General features: G+C 61.4%; 1 protein-coding gene across 2 annotated transcripts; it reads right to left on the reverse strand.

Moving 5' to 3' along the window:
- Positions 1 to 466: 466 nt before the first annotated feature.
- On the reverse strand, positions 467 to 18417 carry TTLL12 (tubulin tyrosine ligase like 12). Of its 2 annotated transcripts, none has more exons than XM_029205235.1 (14): positions 18138 to 18402; positions 14239 to 14411; positions 11947 to 12145; positions 10968 to 11127; positions 10755 to 10888; positions 8161 to 8237; positions 6832 to 6948; positions 6551 to 6745; positions 6109 to 6220; positions 5235 to 5386; positions 4781 to 4862; positions 3100 to 3168; positions 2349 to 2487; positions 467 to 1897 (listed from the first exon to the last, which is right to left on the reverse strand). In XM_029205235.1, the coding sequence occupies exons 1-14, from the start codon at positions 18345 to 18347 to the stop codon at positions 1746 to 1748; spliced, it is 1971 nt and encodes a 656-aa protein (XP_029061068.1). In that variant the 5' UTR covers positions 18348 to 18402; the 3' UTR covers positions 467 to 1745. The 2 variants fall into 2 exon arrangements, 1 of the variants encoding a protein (XP_029061068.1); XR_003791089.1 differs by lacking the exon at positions 467 to 1897 and adding an exon at positions 3642 to 3786 and having other exon boundaries at positions 18138 to 18417.
- Positions 18418 to 19793: the final 1376 nt, after the last annotated feature.

Raw genomic sequence — 19793 nt, forward strand, 5'->3', positions numbered from 1 at the left:
ATGCTGAAATCCTAACCCCCAGTGTGATGGTTAGTTGGTGGGGCTTTTGGGAAGTGAGTGATTAGGTCATGAGGGTGGGGGCCCCACGTATGGGATTAATGCCTTTAAAAGAGGCCCCAGAAAGCTCCCTCGCTCCTCCCACCTCACGAGGATACAGTGAGAATACAGCCGATTATGAACCAGGGAGAGCGTCCCACCTCAGGCAGCAAATCTGCCACCCCTGCGACTTTAGAACATCCCAGCCTCTAGAACAGTGAGAAAGAGACCTCCGTTGTTTAAATCACCCAATTCATGATATTTTGTTAAGAGCAGCCCAAAGACAGGGACTTGGAGGCCTAAATACTATCCCATTTCTTCTGTTTCTCAAAGCATATGTCTTGATATTTTGGGTTTCTTTGACAATGAGCAAGGAAAACAACTGATACACCACGCAGGCCTGTGGTCCAAAGAGAAAGGGAGGCAAAAGTAGAGAAGGCATACTTTATTGCGGTACAAATCAAGTCCGGGAGGGGACAGGACGCAGCAGCTCTCCTACGGAGAAAACCAGAGCTGAGGTGTCCTGCCCTCTAAACCTCTACTTGGCTGGAGGAAAGGGTGTTTTCCAGAACACAGGCTGAAATTCTGGTTAGCAGAGACAGTGGACAGACACACCTCAAAAGACACAGAAGTGGGAGGTGCAGTCAAGTCCAGTTTTGCTACAAGGATCACTCTTGGCTTCAGAATGAAACAAGCACCTCCCAACACACGCATGCATGCACACGCACACACACACGATACGCACGCACACATGTACACACACATGAAAGCTCTGCAGGCAGCTCCTCCATGAAAGTCAGACCCGCCGTCTGGTTAGCTGGGCTGGGTACACTGTGGCAACACAAACTACCCTGGAAACTGACTCAAAATTTCAGAAACAAAATTAAGGAAAGAAAGAAAATTTTGTATTTTCTTCCCATAAATGAAAAAGTTACAAAAACCCCACATTCTGACTCTAGCTGGTGGAAGACGGCATTCTCCCTGGAAGCATCTTTCTCAGCCACCCACTGCCTGGTGCTCTGCTGCCCGCACCTCTCCTCGAGTCCCCTCACTGGAGTGTCCCAGCCAACCTCAGGCGAGGCTGGAAACACTGCAGTGCCCAGCGGGCGGGGAGGTGCTGGTGCCACATCTGGCCCTTTCCACGGGGCCAAATGGAAAGGCAACAGCAACCAAAGGCAGTGGCTGTCCTGCCCTGGAGCCTCAAGGGAGGTTGCTGGTGAAGGGGGAGAAGGCTGGGTCTGAGAAGCAGGCTCCTAGCGGGGACCTGGGGACACCTGTCACAGGGCCTGGGGCAGAGCGTGGGAAGCAGCCAGGCTGGGCCTGTTAACCGCTGGGCTCCCATGGGTGCTCCTAGGGAAGCTCGTTTCTGAGAACACCGCGTCATGCTCCCCAGATCTCTTTCACTAACGCCCTCTGGAAGCAAGCACCCCAGGAAGCAAACTCTCCAGAATAAAGCCCTTGGCTGAGCTGAGACTAATCACCAAACAGACACAGACGGCAGTAAAGGGGGTGTGAGCAGGGGCCTAGCGCTCAGCCCCGGGGGCAGCACAGCTGGCCCTGCTCCTGACCAACGGGGGAGGGGTCCCGAGCCACCAGGGTGTGAGGCTGGGGCCACGGAGGCTCACAGGGTGGGGGCACGGTGCAGAAGCAGCTCCGGGAACAGAGGCTGCGATCCGCCCATGAGCACCCACAGCAGGGCCTGCGGGCGCCTAGACGAGGCGGGTGACGGGGCAGCTGTCAGGCTCATCCAGGTACAAGGTGCTGAAGACGTCGTTGAAGAAGGTCGGGTGGCACCTGCAGGCCCGCTCACAGTCTGGGTTGAAGTTCACCTCTAGGAGCTGCGGCTGCATCACTCGCTTCCCTGATGCGCAAAAGCACGGGCATCTCACTCCCGGGAGGTGCGCTGGGGGGCCCGGCCTGAGGCCTGCTTGCCCAGGGGGAAGCCCGGAGCCACCTGCAGCCCCAGGAGCGACACGAGACACATCCCGGGGACTCTGGAAGGACGGTGCGCGGCCAGGGCTGCCGCTCCCCCTGCCCTTCACGTGGGGCCCCGCCCCTTGTGAGCTCTCTCCCGACACCACTGCCGCCCACTTGCCTTCCCCGCTCGTGCTCTGCCCTGCAGGCCGTGGCGCCGAAAGGTGGGCCTCCTCTGACCCAGATCTCAGGCTAATTCGAGGCAAGTGCTGACCGTGGCGAGGGAGCAGCGACGCCCTCCCTCTGTCCCCATGTGGGCTGGGTGGGGAGGACTGAATGACCACCTTTGGGTAAGTGGGGAGGGCACTTTGGATTATGGGGCAGGGGAGCCCCCTCACCATCTGGACGGCTGTCCCACTTCAGCATGAGGTCAATGGCATACATGGCTCGGGATGAGGGGTAGTCGCAGAGGCCCAGCGGGGGCGGCCTGGCACACGCCACCTGGAACAGCTCCGTGAAGGCCTGGAAGATTTCAGCCTGGGGGCCGGGGGAGGCAGGGTCAGGGGCCCGCACGGCTGACACTGGGTCCAGCCCTTCAGGGCAGCCTCTCCCTATAGGGTTCACAGCCCCTTCCTGAGCCCTGGTCCCCAAACTGCCAAGTCACCTACTCTGACATCCTTTGTGACTCCAGACCTGGCCACAGTCACCTGTGCCCTGCTCCCTCACTCCTGGCATCCACCTCCTGCAGAGCTGCCTGGGTCCCCCGCCCTGGAGCCCACGGCCCCTTCTGCACCGAGCCAGGCAGCGCAGATCCCGAAACGCTCCCTCCAGCAAGTGGCGGCCAGCTTATGTCTCTAAGCACGTCCCTGTGTGCCCTCAGGTGTGCAATTCCTGGCACACACAGAGCCCTTTGCCGTCTGGCTGTCCCAAGGGTGTCCTGAATACCCCGCCAGGCCCCCTCCAAGGAACCCTCACAACACCCCACCCAGGCCAGAGGGGAGGAGGGGTCTCAGCCCACACCGTCTCCCTCACCAGCCCTGGTGGGAAGAGCAGGACCATCCAGAGGAGGCAAAGGCCCATCCCCCCACCCCCCCACCTGACGCTGGTCCACGAGGCAAGCCCCGCCCCTCCAGCTCTGCCAGGACTCACCTGGACGCTCTTCCAGGGGAATTCTGGGTATTGCTTCTCAAACTCCGGGACGAACTCGTCGTAGTGCATCTGCAACAGACACAGGGTCCGTCGAGCTCTGCCCGGGGCCTCCTCTGGGCAGGGGCAGGGGAGGCCTGGCCTGCCCCGCTTTCACGTGGAGCCCTGATATTCGCCGGGGCCCCAGGTTGGCGCCAGCAGCCTCTCCAGCTCCACCCCCGCAGGGCACAAATGGGAGGCAGGACACGGGGTCTGAGCTCTGGACACATTCACTTCTCGGAGTCTCAGTGTCTCCATCTGTAAAACGGGACAACGCTTCCCGCCCAGCAAACCCGCTTGGCACGGTTGCTGTGAGGCTCCAGTGAGGCACTGAACATTGGGAGGCCTGGGCCAACGTGTCACCACGTCCCTCTCACGATGGTCACTGGACGCAGAGCTCGGACCCAAGTCTGCAGGGCACAGGCCTGAGCTCACTGCCCGGCCCTGGCTCAAAGTGCCTGAGGACAGCAGGGGCTTCTCAGGCCAAGACGTCACCCAAAACACACCTGAGCAAGCTGGCCGTCAGCTCAGGTTTCTCCCAGAGAGGACCAGGACGGGCTCCCTATGGAAGCCCAACGTTCTCGCCCTGCTGGACACGCATCCCCACACGCGGGGGCTTCAGAGGAAACATGACCCTCGGGACGACACCTGCTATGTAGAGGAAAGGCACTCAGGTCCTCAGAGACAACCTCAGCAACATCCCGGGACCCCGGCAAGGGCTCGGGCTCCTAGGGACCAGCTGTCAACACAGCCCAGGACAAGAGGAGGAAGGACCAGCAGCAGCCCTGCCGGCCGTGCACGTGGCCTGGCCACTTGGACGGCGCAGCGCCCCCTAGAGGACTTCTCAGACATGGCGCAGCGAGAGCTGGGGGCGGGGCGGGGGGGGCACATTTACTAACAAATCACCACGCGCCTCGGAAACACAATCCCCACATTCAGGAGGCTGCTTCGAGGGAGGCGGGACCAGAGGCCACCTGCAGGCCTTGTTTGGAGCCGGGCGGGAGAGTGCCTGTGCCCTACTTCCTGTCTGCCCAAAACAGCCATAACCAACCTGCTGGTCCAAGAGGACCTCGTGGACCCCACGTCGGGGGGCCTATTTCTCCTTCCCTTCTGCCTCCACCCAGAGCCGGCCTCTGCCTCTACCCAGGCTGTGCCTCCCCTACCTGTCCCAGGTGCACCACCGGCCAGCTGGGGGATCACGCCCTCACCTCGAAAGGAGCTGTGCTGACGCCCTTTGCTTGCGGTGCCCAGAGAGCACGGGGAAGGCAGAGGGCCCAGGGTCCAGGCAGGGTCACAGGCCAGCAGAGCCGCCCGCCCTGGGGGCCGTGGGACACGACCTGTGTGCCTCCCCACCCCTACCAGCGTCCTCATGCTCAGTGGGTGCCGAACAGAAGGTGGCCTGCGCCTCCCGGCTGAGACCCTGCTCTGCTCAGACTTGCCAGGGGACCGGGAAGCCTCAGGGGCCCCCTCAAGCCAAGCAAGTGCCCCTCAGAGCTGCGGGGGCAGCTGTGGGAGGGGACGCAGGTACAAGAAGGCAGCTCCCCTGACCGTTACGCAAGCTGCCGGAAGACAAGCTGACGGGTGTCGGGTCCCGTCTGGGCCAGCCTCCACGGGAACCCCTCCCCAGGCCGCGCCAGGCCCCTACCTGCTTCAGCACCAAATCTGGGTCGTAGTTCATGACAGTGAAATGCTTCTCGTAGTCATCCAGGTCGTTGAGTGCGAAGGGCCTGCAGGACAAGCGGACAGACGCTCGGCTGGGTCCCGGGCGAGCAGATGCTCAGAGCCCCCTGGCCGGGCGCCGGTTCCCCCGAGAGCGGGGCGGCCCTACACTGCCCCCGCCCCCCCCGGCCAGGGCTTAACCACGAAGACCCCCACTAGGCCGGTAAACATCGTCGTGGTCTGAGGGAGCAGGTGCCTGTTCCACAAGGTGGTGGTGACACAGGCAGGGTGAGAATTACTGCCGTTTAACAGAAATGGGCTCAGCGGGGTCCCTGCTGGGTGCTTGGTGGTAAAGGAGCCCCCGTGCAGTCGTTCTCATCCCGAATAAAAGAGGGGCCCTGTCGCCCAGCCCCCAGCCCCAGCCCAGTCTCCCCAGTTACCGGTTGGAGAACCGCAGCCAGAACACGTCATAGACGAACAACGTCAGGGGCTTCACCGACCGCAGGAGCACGATGTAGCGGATGTCAAACTTGACCCTCCCCACATCTTCTCGAAGGAACAAGACGGGACTTTCAATGTATTTGGACACAACCTGAGGACACAGATGCAGGCTCACAGGTGGCTTGTCGCACCTGGGCCAGGACAGAGCACCCCGACCTCCCCAGCTGTGGCTCCCACTCGTGGGACCTCCAAGTGCTGTCACCGCATCTGGAGGAACACTCACTCCTGAGCCCACCTCCCGTCCCGGTGCCACGAAGGGACCTGCTCCCTGCACTCCACGTCTTCCTGTCTTTTCAAACCTGTGTCTTAGTTGCAACAAGTTCTTTATCTTCATCTTTAATTGAAGAAAAAGATACCACCAGTTTTTAGCTTTGAAAACTGGATTCAGATTCTCAGCCATAAATCCACTGACTCTCCATCCCACCACTGGAAAACTTCACAAGGGTCATCGCAGTGGCGTTTTCTCTCGGGCCTCTGTCCAGGTGCAGAACCTTGTGCCCTTCAATTCCCCCACTGATGGGCCCCATGCCACCACAGCGCTTTTGTCCAGGGCCCTGCGGGGCTCCCTGGCCTGGCCACCTCCCTCCTGCCGGGTGGTCCTGTGAGGCGCGGTGCGTGCGGGGATGCAGGTCAGACACACCCAGGGAGGCTCCTTCCTCTCACCCGACTGTCACACAGCCCCTTCCCCCCACTGGCAAGGGCAGGGGAAGGAGTGGGGGTGGTGAGACTCCTGTGAGCTGAAGAACGCTGACGCCGGGACCTACGCACAGAAGTCCTCGCCGAGCCCCCCCTCCCGGCGCCCCAGGGCCCCACCTTGGGGGAGCTCTCGCGGTGCCGGATAATGCTGTGCAGGTTCTTGGTGATGTGGGTGTCCAGGCTGCGGGCCAGGTTCCAGGGCTTGCAGATCCAGTGGTTGTCCTCGCCCCTGGGAGCAGAGGAGATGACCAGGCTGTGCCCTGGGCCCACCCTCCTGGGCACTGTGTCCCCAGTACTGTGGCAGCAGAGCAGGGGCTGAGAGAGGGGTCCCAGAGGAGACCTTAGGGGCTGGGCCTTGGGAGTGAGGAGCCGCCCTCCGGGAGGAAGGGCTGCCGAGCAGCAGTGCACCGAGAGCGTGCAGCTCCCGGAACCGTGGCCGTCGTCCCACGGCAGGTGCTCAGCCAGGGGGCGGGCCAGGCGGGGTGGCGGGGACCACGGGAGCCTGATGGGTGTAGGATCTCGGCCGCCATGGCTCCGGGGGGCGGGCGGGGGTCCTCACCGCCTCTCCCGCTGCTGGAAGTAGCTGACGAACTGGGGCAGCTCGGTGCGCAGGTTGAAGGTGCGGGGCAGCCAGGCCGGGCCCTCGGGGCCGCCGGCCCGGCGCGCGACGGAGGCCAGGCAGTCTTTCACCGTCAGCAGGTTCTCGCAGGGGAACTGGTTCAGCAGGACGCTGGGCCTCTCCCGGCTCAGCCTTCTGCGGGGCCCAGGTAGGCGCCACTGGTCAGTGGGGGCGGGGGCCCCGGGGGGCGGCGGCGGGGACCGGGCTGGGAGGCGCCTCACCTGTAGTCCTTTAAGTGCGAGAAGTGGTAGAGGATGTGGGCGTCCGCCTCGCTCTGGGTGAAGGTGAAGCGCGGGTGGCTGAGGTGGCCGAGGACCTGCTGGACGTCTGTGTAGACCCTGGGGGGGGGCGGGGCAGGCGGAGGTCGGCCGCCGGGCTCCGCCCCACAGCCTCCGCTTGTCTGCCCAGCGACGGGGCCACTCGGACCCTGGCGACCCCGGGTCCCCCACCTGTGAGATGGCACCACAGGGCCACCTCACGCTCCTCCCGAGGACGAACCAGGAGAACCTGAGCGTTTCGTCAGGCAGGGGCTCCCTCCTCCCACGTGGAGACGGGACGGGTCCACATGCTGGGACCTCTGCCCTCAGAGAAGGGAGCCGGCGCCCCGGAGGCCTGCAGGTGAGCGTGTGGCCGAGACACGCGCCTCCGATAAGGCCTCATTCCACGCCGGCCCCATGGGGAGGAGAGGACAGGGCCTGGGAGCCTGTCTGCCGGGGGGGGGGGGGGATGCGGCCACACTGTGGAGTTTCAAGGTGGGAGGGAGGCCTGGCCCTGGACGGCGATCCAGGGAGGAAGAGAGGCGAGGAGCTGGCTGCTCGGGCGGGGCCGGCACGGGGCGCTTAGTCCGTGGTTGGGCCGTGGAGCACAGCTGTGGGGAGGGGGCGAGGCTAAGGGGGCCTCCGTGCAGCCTCCGACCTGAGGGGGTGGAGGGATGCTAGGCGGTGAACTCAGGTAAGGGGAGGAGGGCCAGGCTGAGGGCCAGTGGGAGGAGACCCCAGAACCTGGGGGAAGGGGTCAGTGGAGCATGGTGTCCGTTCCAGCTGGAGCAGGTGTGGGCAGCCAGAGGGAGGGCCTCCCCCTGGAAACAGAGGCCAAGCTGCCCCTGGCTGACCCAGGACACCTGGTGGGCGTCACCCAGGACCTCCACTTCCTCACCCGTAAAAAGGGAGCATCTGCTTCCACCCTGGGTCCAGCCTGGGCTTGCTGGCCTGCCTGGCCTTACGTTGAGCTGCAGACACCTGGGCGCGGCCCCCCCGGCAATCTGGGTGGCTCTCCTGGGTGCCCAGCACCGTCACTGTCGGCACTGGCTCCCTGCTTCCAGAGGCCGCGCGCACCCCAGCTCACCCTCGCTTCTCGGGCGCTCTCTCTGTGAGCCTGAGACCCCGCCCGTGGCGTTTCCGTCACTGCTGTGCTACCAGTGGGCAGAGGACTTACCGAGGCCGCCCTGTACTGAGCACTGTTCCAGGAATTGTGGGGACTGTGAGGCATGTGTGAGGAAAGGGACCGAGGCAGAGGCTCAGCACAGGCTAGGGGCAGGGTGGGCTACACACTTGAAGATGTGGTTGCAGGGATACACCGCCGGCTTGATGGCCAGTGGCAGCTTCTCCTTGTTTTCCTCCAAAATGGCCTAGAAGGAAAACACTGGAGGTAGAAACAGACCTTCAAAGAAAGGAGCACACGCCTCCCCATCCTGTACATCAGGGTTTTGGGATCCCAGGGGGCACACCTGGACCTCAGGTAGAGCCCTTCGCAGGCACCGCAGCACCCAGAGCCCTCTGACCACCCCCATCCCAGGACTCCGGGCTCAAGGCCCCTCAGGTGCCGGACAGCCTGTTCTGTGTCAAAAGAACAACGTACACATTGCTCTAAATGCTTCCTCCAAGTCGCAAGCAGCCCAGAAGGTGCCCAGCCTGTCCTGGGAGGGGGCTATCTGGTCCTTGGGGAGCCCCCAAAAGCTGCTCTGAGCTTAAGCGGTGTGATGGTTTAAGCCATGCCCATAGGGACTTCCCAGGTGGTCCCCCGGTGAAGACTCCGCGCTCCCAGTGCAGGGGGCCTGGGTTCGATCCCTGGTCAGGGAACTAGATCCCACATGCTGCAACCAAGAGCCCGCATGCTGCAACTGAAAAGATCCCACACGTGGCAATGAAGATCCCATGTGCTGCAACTAACACCGGCACAGCCAAATAAATAAAATAAAATAAAATAAAACATGTCCATAGACTCGTCTACATTCCTTTTGAAAGGCAGAGTTCATTCATCTCCCCTTGAACGTGGGCTGGGCTGAATGAGTTGTTTATAACAAATAGAAAGAAGTGGAACAACAGTTTGCTACTTCACGAAAGGCCCTGCAGTCTCCTCCCTGCCTTCTCTCAGATCACCTCCTCCGAGAGAAGTCAGTCACCATGTCCCGAAGACACTCAAGCAGCCCCGCGGAGAAGCCCACGGCTGGGGAGGAACTGAGGCCTCCTGCGCACAGCCGGTGCCACCTTGCCAGGTGTGAGTATGCCACGTGGGGGCCGGTCCTCAGCCCCATCGAGCCTCAGACGTCAGCCTGACCGCGCTCACGAGACACCCTGGGCCAGAAGCACCCAGCCGGGCCGCTCTCCACCTCTCTACAGAAAGCGAGAGACAACGAATGTCTGCTGTCTTGAGCTGCTATGTTTTGGAATAAATTGTTACCTGGCGCTAGCTAACTAATACATGCAACCCCGGGGCGCAGGCCTGATCCAGATGGGTCAAATGGGGAGAAACAACCCGAACGCTTTAGAAAACCAGTGTCTGGACTCTCTTCTCCTCTTCCTGGCCAGTGGAGGGCATCCTCCTCAACCCCCCCACAAATGCTAATTTCAATTCACGTTCCTTTAACAACCTCAAGATCCGGAAGCCTTTGTTCCTAAGCCATTCTTAAACCACCCCCCTTCGCATTCACTGACTTGTTCAAGTGTTTAAGCACCTACTAGGTGCAGGCACTCTAGGAGGCTCTGAAACACACCACTGAACTGAGAAGGGTGATCCCTGAGTTTCTGACAGGATCAGTTCAATTACCACTGGCTTAGGTTAAATTCATAGGGAAAAGTGCCAACAGGGCCACTGTGTCAGCCCAGCCCTCCCAGTCAGCAGCACCACAGAGCAGCTAACGCCACACGCGCTCCCCCCTCTAATGCGAGTTAACTAGTTTACTCCTTTGCACAATCCTCTGGGGCATTCAGTGAGCATGTGATGTGCTGGTGGGAGCAGGGAAACTTCAACATGTGGGGCAAGGTTGGAGCCTCTGCCCACAAGTTACCAGGACCCCTTGGTTTTGGACTCCCGCCTTTCCACCAGCTGTGTGGCCTTTGGCAAGTTACTTAACCTCTCTGTGCCTCAGTTTCCTCATCCTCAGTAAAGTGAAGATAAAGCCCGTCCAGATGTCCTAATGTAAGGGCTATGGCAGAGCAATGCCCGTAAAGTGCTAAGCAGGGGCCTGTGCATCTCTTGGTTCCCAACTGGGACCAGCTGACGGGAAGCAGTGGCAGGAGATCAGAGGGCAGGGCAGGAGGAGAGAGGGCCAGGGTGTTAATTCCTGCTCAGCCCTGCCTGGTTCTGTTCCCACAGGCTCTACTTGCTGCCCTACCCCAGGCTGCACCAACCCTGGCTCCCTAACCTGGCCGGCCTCACGGACTGGGCCCTGCACTAACTCACCCCCAGCAAGGACACCCATGACGACCGCTTGCTGGGGGCCTGCTGTGAGTCAGAAGCCATCCCATGCTGTGTTTGAACGTAGTGTCCTCACGTCCCTGGTGAGGGAGGTGTCAGGAAATGGAGAAGCGGTACGGAGCTGGGATTCACAGCCGAGCCACAGAGCGCCCCCTGCCCCCACCCCCCAGCCCCTGAAAACAGGGAACAGCAGCCCTGACCTCCACTCCACCAGCTCTACCCCACCCTCAGGAAGGACGGTTCCCAGCATCGGGACCCCGGGGTCTGGGCCCCAGGCAGCTCACGTCTGCTCCCTGAGCTCTGAGCCCCTTGTCTCTCAGACACCCCCAGACTCTCCTCTCCCTCCCATGGCAGCCAGCTGGTGCTCAGCAACATTTGGTGACCGGGTGAAGAAAGCTCCAGGAGCCACCAGGCAAACAGGCCCAGGGGTCGGGGCTGGAGGCCACACCTGGTAGTGCTCGTCAGCTGGCTCGGGCGTGGAGGAGCTGAGGTCCAGCAGGTCGGCGGGGGCCCAGGGCAGCAGCACGCACCTCCGGATCAGAGGGTCGGCCTCTCCGTAGGCAAAGTCCCGGGTCACCTCCTCTGCACCAGGACACGCGGGCAGTCAGGGGGTGGCAGCAAAGCGCCGGCCCTTCCTTGGGGTGGGCGGGCTTTGACTTACCGCCCGTGTCCAGGTCCCTCAGGGGCCACAGCAGCGTGTAGGCCACCCGCTGGGGCATGTAGAAGAAGGGCGCGGTGGCGAAGCTGGGCACGTCCGCGTGCTGGATGCGCGAGCCGAACTCGTCCATGATGTACCACACCGGCACCTTCTCCTCGGCCGTCTGCGGGCAGAGCACACGCCACCCTCGCCCACTGCTCCGCCTCCCTGCCCCTTCCGTCCGCACGCCTTTCCACGCATCCCCGACCCAAACACCTACCACTGGCCCATCTATGCCCACCTCTCAGAGCCTGGAGCACCTACCACACACGCCTTCAGTCCCTTGAACCTGTGGCCTCCGGGCCGGCGGCCCTGCCCTGGCAGACAAGGACAACAGGCCAGTGGGCTGCGGTGTGATCACGTGTGTGGCAAAGGTGTACGGAAAGAGGGCACTTAGCCTAGTAGCTACATGGATGGTCTGGTTCTGTGTGCAGGCAGAGGAGGGGGGAGACTTCTGAGTTCAAGGAAGGCTTCCTGGAGGAGGCAACAGCTAAGCTGAGATCAGGAGAAGCAACCTTTGCCTTTTCCCGGACTGAAGGTGGTGAGGGGCTGGAACGTAAGGGTGGGTCTGGGGAGGCCGGGGAGCGGGGGTGGTGATATAAGCCCAAGGACATGCTGAAGGGACTCAGCTCTACTCCCGAAAGCAGCAGGGTATCACTAAGGGCTTTTAGGAGGGTGACGGAACCAGAAGAGGCCAGGAGAGAGGCAGCCAGGTCACTGGGGTCCGGGAGAGGGTTGTGTACCGTGAGCCCAAAGGCCGCATGGACACCTGGGTCCCCGGCACCGGCTGGCCCGAGGCAAAGAGTAACAGGCCCGTGACAGAGCCACGGGGAACCAGGGTAGTTTCCACTGGCCACAGAAGATGAGTCTGCTCACTTGCGGGGTAAGAGGACGCCTCCCGCTAGCCCTGTCTGCCTCCCCTGGGGCCCGGCTGCCCGCTCACCCCGTGGGCCAGCTGGTAGGTCTGGTTGAACTTCCACATCTCCTCCAGCACCAGGTCCACGGCCTCGGTGCTGGGCAGCTCGCCGTGGAACTCGATGCCCATCAGGTTGGCCATGCGGTGCAGCAGCCCGGGCATCTGCTGAAGCTGCTGGCGGGCGTGCGCCACGCGGCACGTCCAGGCGTGGTCGATAAGGAAGATGCTGCGGGCACAGGTTACAGGTGAGCGCGAGGCTACCAGGCAGGCAGGGCAAGAAGGGAGGGTGGAAAGAGGGCCAGCAGGCGGGATCCGCCTGAGGAAGAGGCCGGGCTGAGGCCTGGACGCCGCACCAGGCCTGGGTGGGGATCCTGGCTCTGCCGACCACCCGCTACGCGGGCCTGGGACAGTGCCTCTCCCTTTTCCAGTTTCTAAAACAGGGCAACACGGTCCCTACCCCCTATCACCGGGCTGACGTGAGCACCAAATGAGACAAAACAGCATGCTGACCGTACACTGAATCCTCATGTATTCAGTGATCACTACGGCGATCACCGCGACAGTTAACTGTCCTCAACTGGATTTTGAACTGCTGGAGGGCAGGCCCACGCCCCCCAAACTTGCTACCTGCAGGCAGACACGCAAAGGAGCCCCACTCAGAGCTCACTCGTGCTTGCCCGGGACTTCTGGGCAATTCTTGGGGAGCGCCAGAGATTTCTGCGGGAGAGGCTTCAAGTCCCCACGTGTACGGACACCTGCAGTCCCCACAGTCCGGTCTCTCTGCAGGAGCCCGGTGGGCCAGCTGCACGGCTCTCACACCAGCGTGGTGGAGGGTAGGGTGTCCCCACTGCAGGCCCAAGGACATGACTGCCCCCAGCCCACAGGCCAGGCTGCCCGGACACCATCCAAGCCCTGCTGGACTCGGAGGCTCTGAGCGCACGGGGTTCTGCCTGCTGGGGAAGCAGCCCTGGCCCGGCGCCCTGCTAACATGGAGGCACAGCCACCGCTCCGGCTCTTAGGTTAGGGGGCAAGCTCAGTAGTAGTTATTTTACTGCACTTACATTATTTTTTGTTTGCATATCCTGAAACAAATGATTTATTCCCGTCCTCGTGCGTAGTTTATGACCGTGTGAGACACGGCCAGGCCTTCAAAGTGGAGCGTCTGGGGGTGACCTGGGCAGACGCACACAATGGCTGCTGGACATGGCGGGGGCGGGGGAGGATGGAGGCTGGGGCCTGACCATTGGGGCGGGGTGGGGCGGACTCACAGAGGTCTGGAGAGAAGAAAGGCCCAGGAGCAGGAAGGACGGCGGAGCCGGGCTCCAGCCCAGACGCCGGCCCCATCCCTCCCCAAACCGCCTGGCGGTGTGCGTGGAGGGGGCAGAGGCCGGGAGCTGCTCGAGGTGGCCCCTGGGCCCGAGCCCCACGGCTGGCACAGGCGGCAGCAGAGCAGGCGCCCGCGCGGGTCCGCTGTACCGAACTTAACGAGAAAGGGGAGCCTGCAAGTTTCTGAGTCGGAGGGCACGGGGGTGGAGGAGCTTGGCTGCTGTCATGACCCGTGGGGGCCCTCCCACCCCACCAGGGGCTGGTGAAGGAGCCAGACTTCCTGGAGGAGCTACGGTCACAGGGGCCCGGAAACCCCCAGAGGCCAGCAAGTTTCTCGCTCAGGGTTCCGGCAACATCGGGCCGAGGGGCCTGTGGGCCTCTCCTGGCGGAGGGCAGCCCCTCTTGGCCCCTGGGAGGCAGGAAGCCTGGGGGCCAGGATCGACTCCGGCCTTTCTACCCTGTGGCCTCGTGCCAGGCCCAGGCCCACTCCCAGCCTCGGCGCCCTCACGCGAGGAATCAATCAGGCCACACTCCTCACAAGCCGGGTGTAAAGCCCAGGGCTCCACCCAGAGACTGAGATTCAGCAGGACCGAGGCGAGGCCCGGGGTCCCTGGAAAAGCCCGGGCTCACGAGTCCAGGCTGCCCTGGGGTCGACACCCACGATCTTAACCAGCTGTGTGACCCTAGGCAAGTCCTTCCACATTGTTTCCTCAACAGCAAAACGGGAACTTGTCACACCTCCATGGAGGGACCGCTGGGACAGCTAAGAGGCATGTGGGGGGGACGCTGCTCTCAGGACAGCATGAAACACGACTAACGCAGGAGCGTCGCCAGTGTCGGGGGCTAAGGGGCCAGCGCCTGGCACTCAGGAGCACGCGTGCTCGCGATGACAGCTTCTCCCTAGCGGCCACGGCCTTGGTGACACCTTTGTAAAAGGGAGCCCGGCCCTGATGGCCACGGTGCGGGTGAAAGGCGTCGGCCTATGGCTCCTACCTGTTGGGGTCAGCCGCCTGGAGCCCATTCTCATTGGTCACGATGACCTTGTAGCAGAGCTGGCCGCCTGGGTTGGGCTTCTTCCGCGCTTCCCGGGCCGCCTCGTCCTCACTCTCATGCTCCTCCACTTCCTGCACTTGCATTATGCCGAACATCTCCCCAGCGTCGAAAACCTGGGGCCACGGGAGGGGGTGTTGGCAGGAGACGCCATTCCTGACCCGTTCCTTCCGCCACACCCCGGCCTCGAGGACAAACTGAACCCCTAGGAGAAGCAGGACCTCTTTACTGCCCAGCTACCCATTTCACAGGTGGGGAGATGGGTTCGTAATCAGTGAGAATGAGGCCCTAACCTCCCCCACTATCGCTGGCGCTATCATCCAAGGCCCCTCAGCCCGTGGGACCCAAGCTTGGAGGTGGGACTGCATGCTTGTGTCCCATGATATCTAGTCTGGCCTCTTGCATTACACGGAAAATGCGGCTCAAAGGGCAGAGCGGGTGGCTCTGGTCATGCTGGAAATGACTGGAAGAGTGAGGATCCCTGTAGCTAGGGACTGCACCCCAACTTTGTTCTCACCAGCACCACCAACCCAGGACCAGGGCAGCGGAGGTGACCCAGAAGGAAACAGGGGCCCAAGAGCCTCCTGACGCCACCACGCCAGCCCAGGTCTGCACAAACCGTGGCCTGGGTCTAGTCTCCTGAGGTCCTGGGCCAGGATGGGACAGAAGGTACGGGCCTTGGTCCTTGAGTTTCCCTGGCAAAGGGCAACTGCCAACCACATGCAGCTGGTGAAGGTGACAAGCCAGTCGGTCCCTATACAGCCACACTCATGTACCTGGTGTCTGCCACAAGTCGGCAAGGGGCCTTAGGGCAGATTCTGCAGCCAGGCTACGCGACCTTGAACAAGACACTGAACTACTCCGTGCCTCAGTTTCCCCATCCATACAATGGGAATACAAGAACCTACCTGAGGGGCTTGTTGGGAGGATTAAATGATTAACACACGTGAAGAGCTTAGAAGCTAAGCTTGGCAAACCCTCTGTAAGCACTTGCTACCATCACGACACTTTTGAGACTAGTCTCTCACCTGGGAAGGGGGCATCAGCCACCTTCCAGCAGAGCTGAGAGCGATACATCAATCAAACAGTACACAGAGAGTCCGCGGCATAGAGCAGGGACTCAGCGAAGGCCAGCTGCCCCTAAAACCTTTCTCATGACTCTATTAAAAACAGAAGAGAAACTCATCCCAGTAGTTGGAAATCAGCCATCCATTCGGGCACAAGCAGCTGGGATGTGCTGGGCAGGACGGGCACTTGGGGGTGTGAGGATGAATCACTCATGACCTTGCCCCGAGTGGCAGAGGGGCCATCTGAGAGGACCAGGTGAGCGGTGCAGGGGCCTGGAGGACCGGATAAGACTTTACGCGGAAGCCGTCACCTGAGGTGAGCGGTGAAGGAAGGGGAAGATTTAAAGGTGTGGCCATGCCGTGGTGGTGCAAGGACTCCAGGCAGAGAAGCTGGGGCGGGAAGGGCTGTGGAGCCGACCGGGTCCATCTGCAGGGTTGCTCGGGCACTTTTTGGGACGGCGCCTTTAACCCCCCCCCCACCCCCCGATCCCAGGGTGAAGCCACTACCTTCCCTCCAGTTTGGAGATGAGAAGAGAGCAGCTCAGAGGCTGGGACTCACACCTTGGGCTTCCACCCAGAACCCCATATCTCCAGCCCTCTACCGCCAAACCTGACAGGAGGGAGGGGACAGTACAGGGCGTGGCTTCTCCCAGCTGTGAAATGGGGGTGACCACCATCCCCTCACAGAGGGACTGGAGGAGGCCCTAACGAGGTAAGGAAGGGGAATGGTTTTGCAGCTGGGAAGTTCCTGCAGACAGAAAAGAGCTGAAATTTACTGTAAAACACTCCCCATCCTTTCCAAGGCACCGGGGTCCCCGGCTCGCGGGGGGCTGGAGGGGCCCCATTCCTGGGTCAGCAGGTGCCTGTGGACCTCCCCCACACCTGGGCGCACAGCAGCAGGCTTGGCAGAACAATGGCTGCAGGTTTGGGTCTGGCAGTGGTGACTCACAGCTCTGCCCATAACCCATAACGGCAAGGGAGGGTCACGGAAAAGTACTGGCTGTCCCTCAGCAGAGCGACAGTGGCCAGGCAGCCTGCAGATCTTGCAGCCAGGATGGAGGGGACATTACACTCTGGTGACTATGAGTTGGGCATGCCTCTCCACCCAGTCCCCCACCAGGACTGTGGAAGTCGGAGCCATGTTTCCTGGTCTTCACTTTCCAGAGGAAGACATGGACTCAGACGGGCAAGTGACTTGCCCAGGTGAGTTCACTGCCCGCAGAGGCTGGCAGGGCCGGAGCCAGGGTGTTTCCACCTCGTGCTCCTTTCACCCAGTACACAAGGACCTTTTTATTCTAACAAACCACTGGGGTCCCCTCCTGCCCAGCACAGGCCTGGGACTAGGGTAAGTGCTCAGGAAATGCTGGCGAACTGAGGGCAAGTCATAAGGGGGAAGGGAATTCACTGTTACAAAAGGTAGGTACCAATAACAGTGCACCTTTTTTTTATAGCAACTACTTGTGTTTTGGGCAGGAAGGTACCTGGTCCAACCCTGATTTTAGAGGCAGACAGACTGGCTGAAAGGATGCAGTTTGTCCAGCAGCCTTTTCCTGGCTCCAGGGTCCCACCTCGCCACCTGCACTGCTCAGTCTGTCTCGGTCCAGGAGGCAGTCCCTGCAGGAGCCTGGTTCCAGCTCATAAGGCCCCAACAGAGCGCCCGTGAACGTGCTCTGGCTTCAACACGTGGGCAAACCACCAAAACCCAAGGCCCAGCCCTCAGCCGGGACCCTGCGGAGGCCCTTTGGAGACACAGGCTAGAGCACAGGCCAGCAGAAAAGAGCCGACCCCACAAAAAGGGAGACCCTTGAAGCATGTGAGCTCTTTTCATTTTTGTTTAGATTCTGTCTCCACCTCCCACAGCCTGTCTTCGTTGATATGCAAAATGAAGGTGACCCGGGGCTCAAATCAAATGAAGAAACACGAAAGAACTCTATGACCTAAACAGTTAAAGCCACACAAACTCACTGGACGTCTGTTTTCCCTGAGGCAGGTAGTGGCTGAAAGCAAGCTTCTAGTTCTGAAGTCTGACAGACCTTGGGAGTGTCACTTCCTCTTCCTGAGCCTCAGTTTTCTTCACTGTATAAAGTGTGGGTGATGAATCTTACCACCCCCCGCCCCAGGACTGCTCTGGGCTCGGATGTGTGGAGGACGCAGCACAGGGCCTGGCACACAACGGGAGCCAAAGTTCATTTCAGTTCCAGTTCTCGCCGCGGCCCTGGCCCAGCCCCAGATGCTGGCAGGACCAGGGACACAGGTACAGGCTCTGGCCGCCACTCCTAGGCCACAAACCGCCATGGAGTTAAAGTCTAAGTCGGTCGTTAAGGCATTCGTGGCTCTTCATCCTTAAACCACCGGCCGTTTTCCCTGCATCGTCCGTTAACGCCGCCCCCCAACTCTCCGCTGCGCGTCTCACCGAAGCCCGCCCCGCCCCGGAACGCGCTCGCTCTCCTTCTCCCAGCCACCAACTCCCCCAGGCGCCCTCCCAACCTCCTCCGCACGCGTCCTCCAGGAGGCCCTCGGCCGCCCCACCCCAGCAGCTCTCGGCCAAGAGCCGGCCCGCAGACCACACCCTTCCTGGTAGAAGGGTCCAGAGCGACCCACCCCCGGCGCGCCCCGGGCTCGCGCTAACCAGGACTGGAGGATGCGCGCCTCGAGGACCCGCATCCCAGCTTCCCTGGCACCTCTCAAAGGGAGCCCGGGGCGCTCCGGGCGCGCCCTGCACCCTGGTTCTCCCCGCCGGGCGCGTCGCCCTCCTCGCGTCACCCCAGCCCGCACCTCGTGCTCCAGCTTGTGCAGGAGGCGGCCCCAGTACCGCTCGGGGACCCCCGACGCGCGGAGCGCCGGGCCGTGCAGCGCCGCGAACTTGGCCCGGGCCCGCGCGTCCTCCTCCGGGTCCGGGCCCAGCTCCGGGTCCGGCTCCAAGCTCGTCGCCGACTGCGGCGTCTGGACCCGGCTGCCGCGCTCCAGCCTCGCGTCGGCCTGCATGTCGCCTCCACCAGCGCCAGCGCCAAGTCCAGCGCCGCCGCAGCCCGCGGGCCCGGCCCTCTCGACTCCGCCCGCCCACCCGCCAGCCCCGCCGCCCGCCCCGCCCTCCTCTGGGCTCCCCGCCCACCGCCGCCCGCAAGCCCGCCCACAAGCCTGGCCTCCAGGCTCGCCGAAGGCAGCCGGGGCGCAAAGCTGGGGCGCGGGACCCGGTGAACCCAAAGGCAGGGCCTTCCGAAGGGTACGCGCGCGCCACTGCGCGTGCGCGAGCGCTTGGGGGTGGTGCGTTTGTGGCCTGGGGCGGCCGGCGTGTGCGCACGCGCGCCTGGTCGGGGCGGTGTTTTCTCTTTCAGCCCGTGGCTACCCCGTGGGATGCCGGGAGTGAGGCCTTCCAGACTCCACGCGGTCGGAACCGGAAGGGATTCCAGGGAGTGCCCAGAAGGGGAAACCGAGGCCCAGAGACACTGGTGTCCCGCACCGACCATCGGTGTCCCGCACCGACCACACCGACATCTTCCCAAGCGCAGAGTGCAGTTACAGAATTTCAAAAATCATTCTTTGATCGTCCTAGTTGTTCCAAGTTCTGTTGCTTCCGTAGGGGTGCGTTTCGTTATTGTCCCATTTGCAACCTCTCAGTAATTGTAATTTGCTGGAAAGCTCAAAGACTAAAGGTTTTTTTTTGTGCTTCAGTTACTGAATATTTTCATTAAAACTTATTTATTTATTTATTTATGGCTGCATTGGGTCTTCGTTGCTGCACACGGGCTTTCTCTAGTTGTGGTGAGCTGGGGTTACTCTTCGTTGTGGTGCACAGGCTCTAGGTACGTGGGCGTCAGTAGTTGTGGCACACAGGCTCAGTAGTTGTGGCTCGAGGGCTCTAGAGTGCAGGCTCAGTAGTTGTGGTGCACGGGCTTAGTTGCTCCCTGGCATGTGGGAGCTTCCCGGACCAGGGCTCAAACCCATGTCACCCTGAATTGGCAGGTGGATTTTTAACTACTGCGCCACCAGGGAAGTCCTTGATTAAACCTTTTAAGCTGAATTTGAACAAAATGCACCAATGTAGAGGACTCGTTCAGTGTGACTAGGATGCTTAAGTTGTTATGCAAAAGCTCAAACTTCCAAACTCCAGTTGATGATGAAATAAAATTCATATTTTGTGGCGAGATAAGAAAAACATAAAACTTTTATCTGCTTGTTTGGTCCTCCTCCCTGCTCCCCCCCCCCCCCGCTTTTTAATTTATTTTAGAATTGTTTTACTTTTTTTTTGCCCGTGCCACATGGCATGTGGGGTCTTAGTTCCCTGACCAGGGACTGATCCCCCGCCTGCTGGATTGGAAGCACGGGGTCTTAACCACTGGACCGGTCAGGGAAGTCCCTCTCCCTGCCCTTTAGTGTATATTGTGCATCCACATTTACCTGACCTCCTTGGGAGATAACCTTCTTTCTTAA

This window comes from Monodon monoceros, unplaced genomic scaffold (assembly GCF_005190385.1).
Source record: "Monodon monoceros isolate NGI ecotype Baffin Bay Population unplaced genomic scaffold, NGI_Narwhal_1 Super_Scaffold_6, whole genome shotgun sequence".
NCBI classification, from domain to species: Eukaryota; Metazoa; Chordata; class Mammalia; order Artiodactyla; family Monodontidae; genus Monodon; species Monodon monoceros.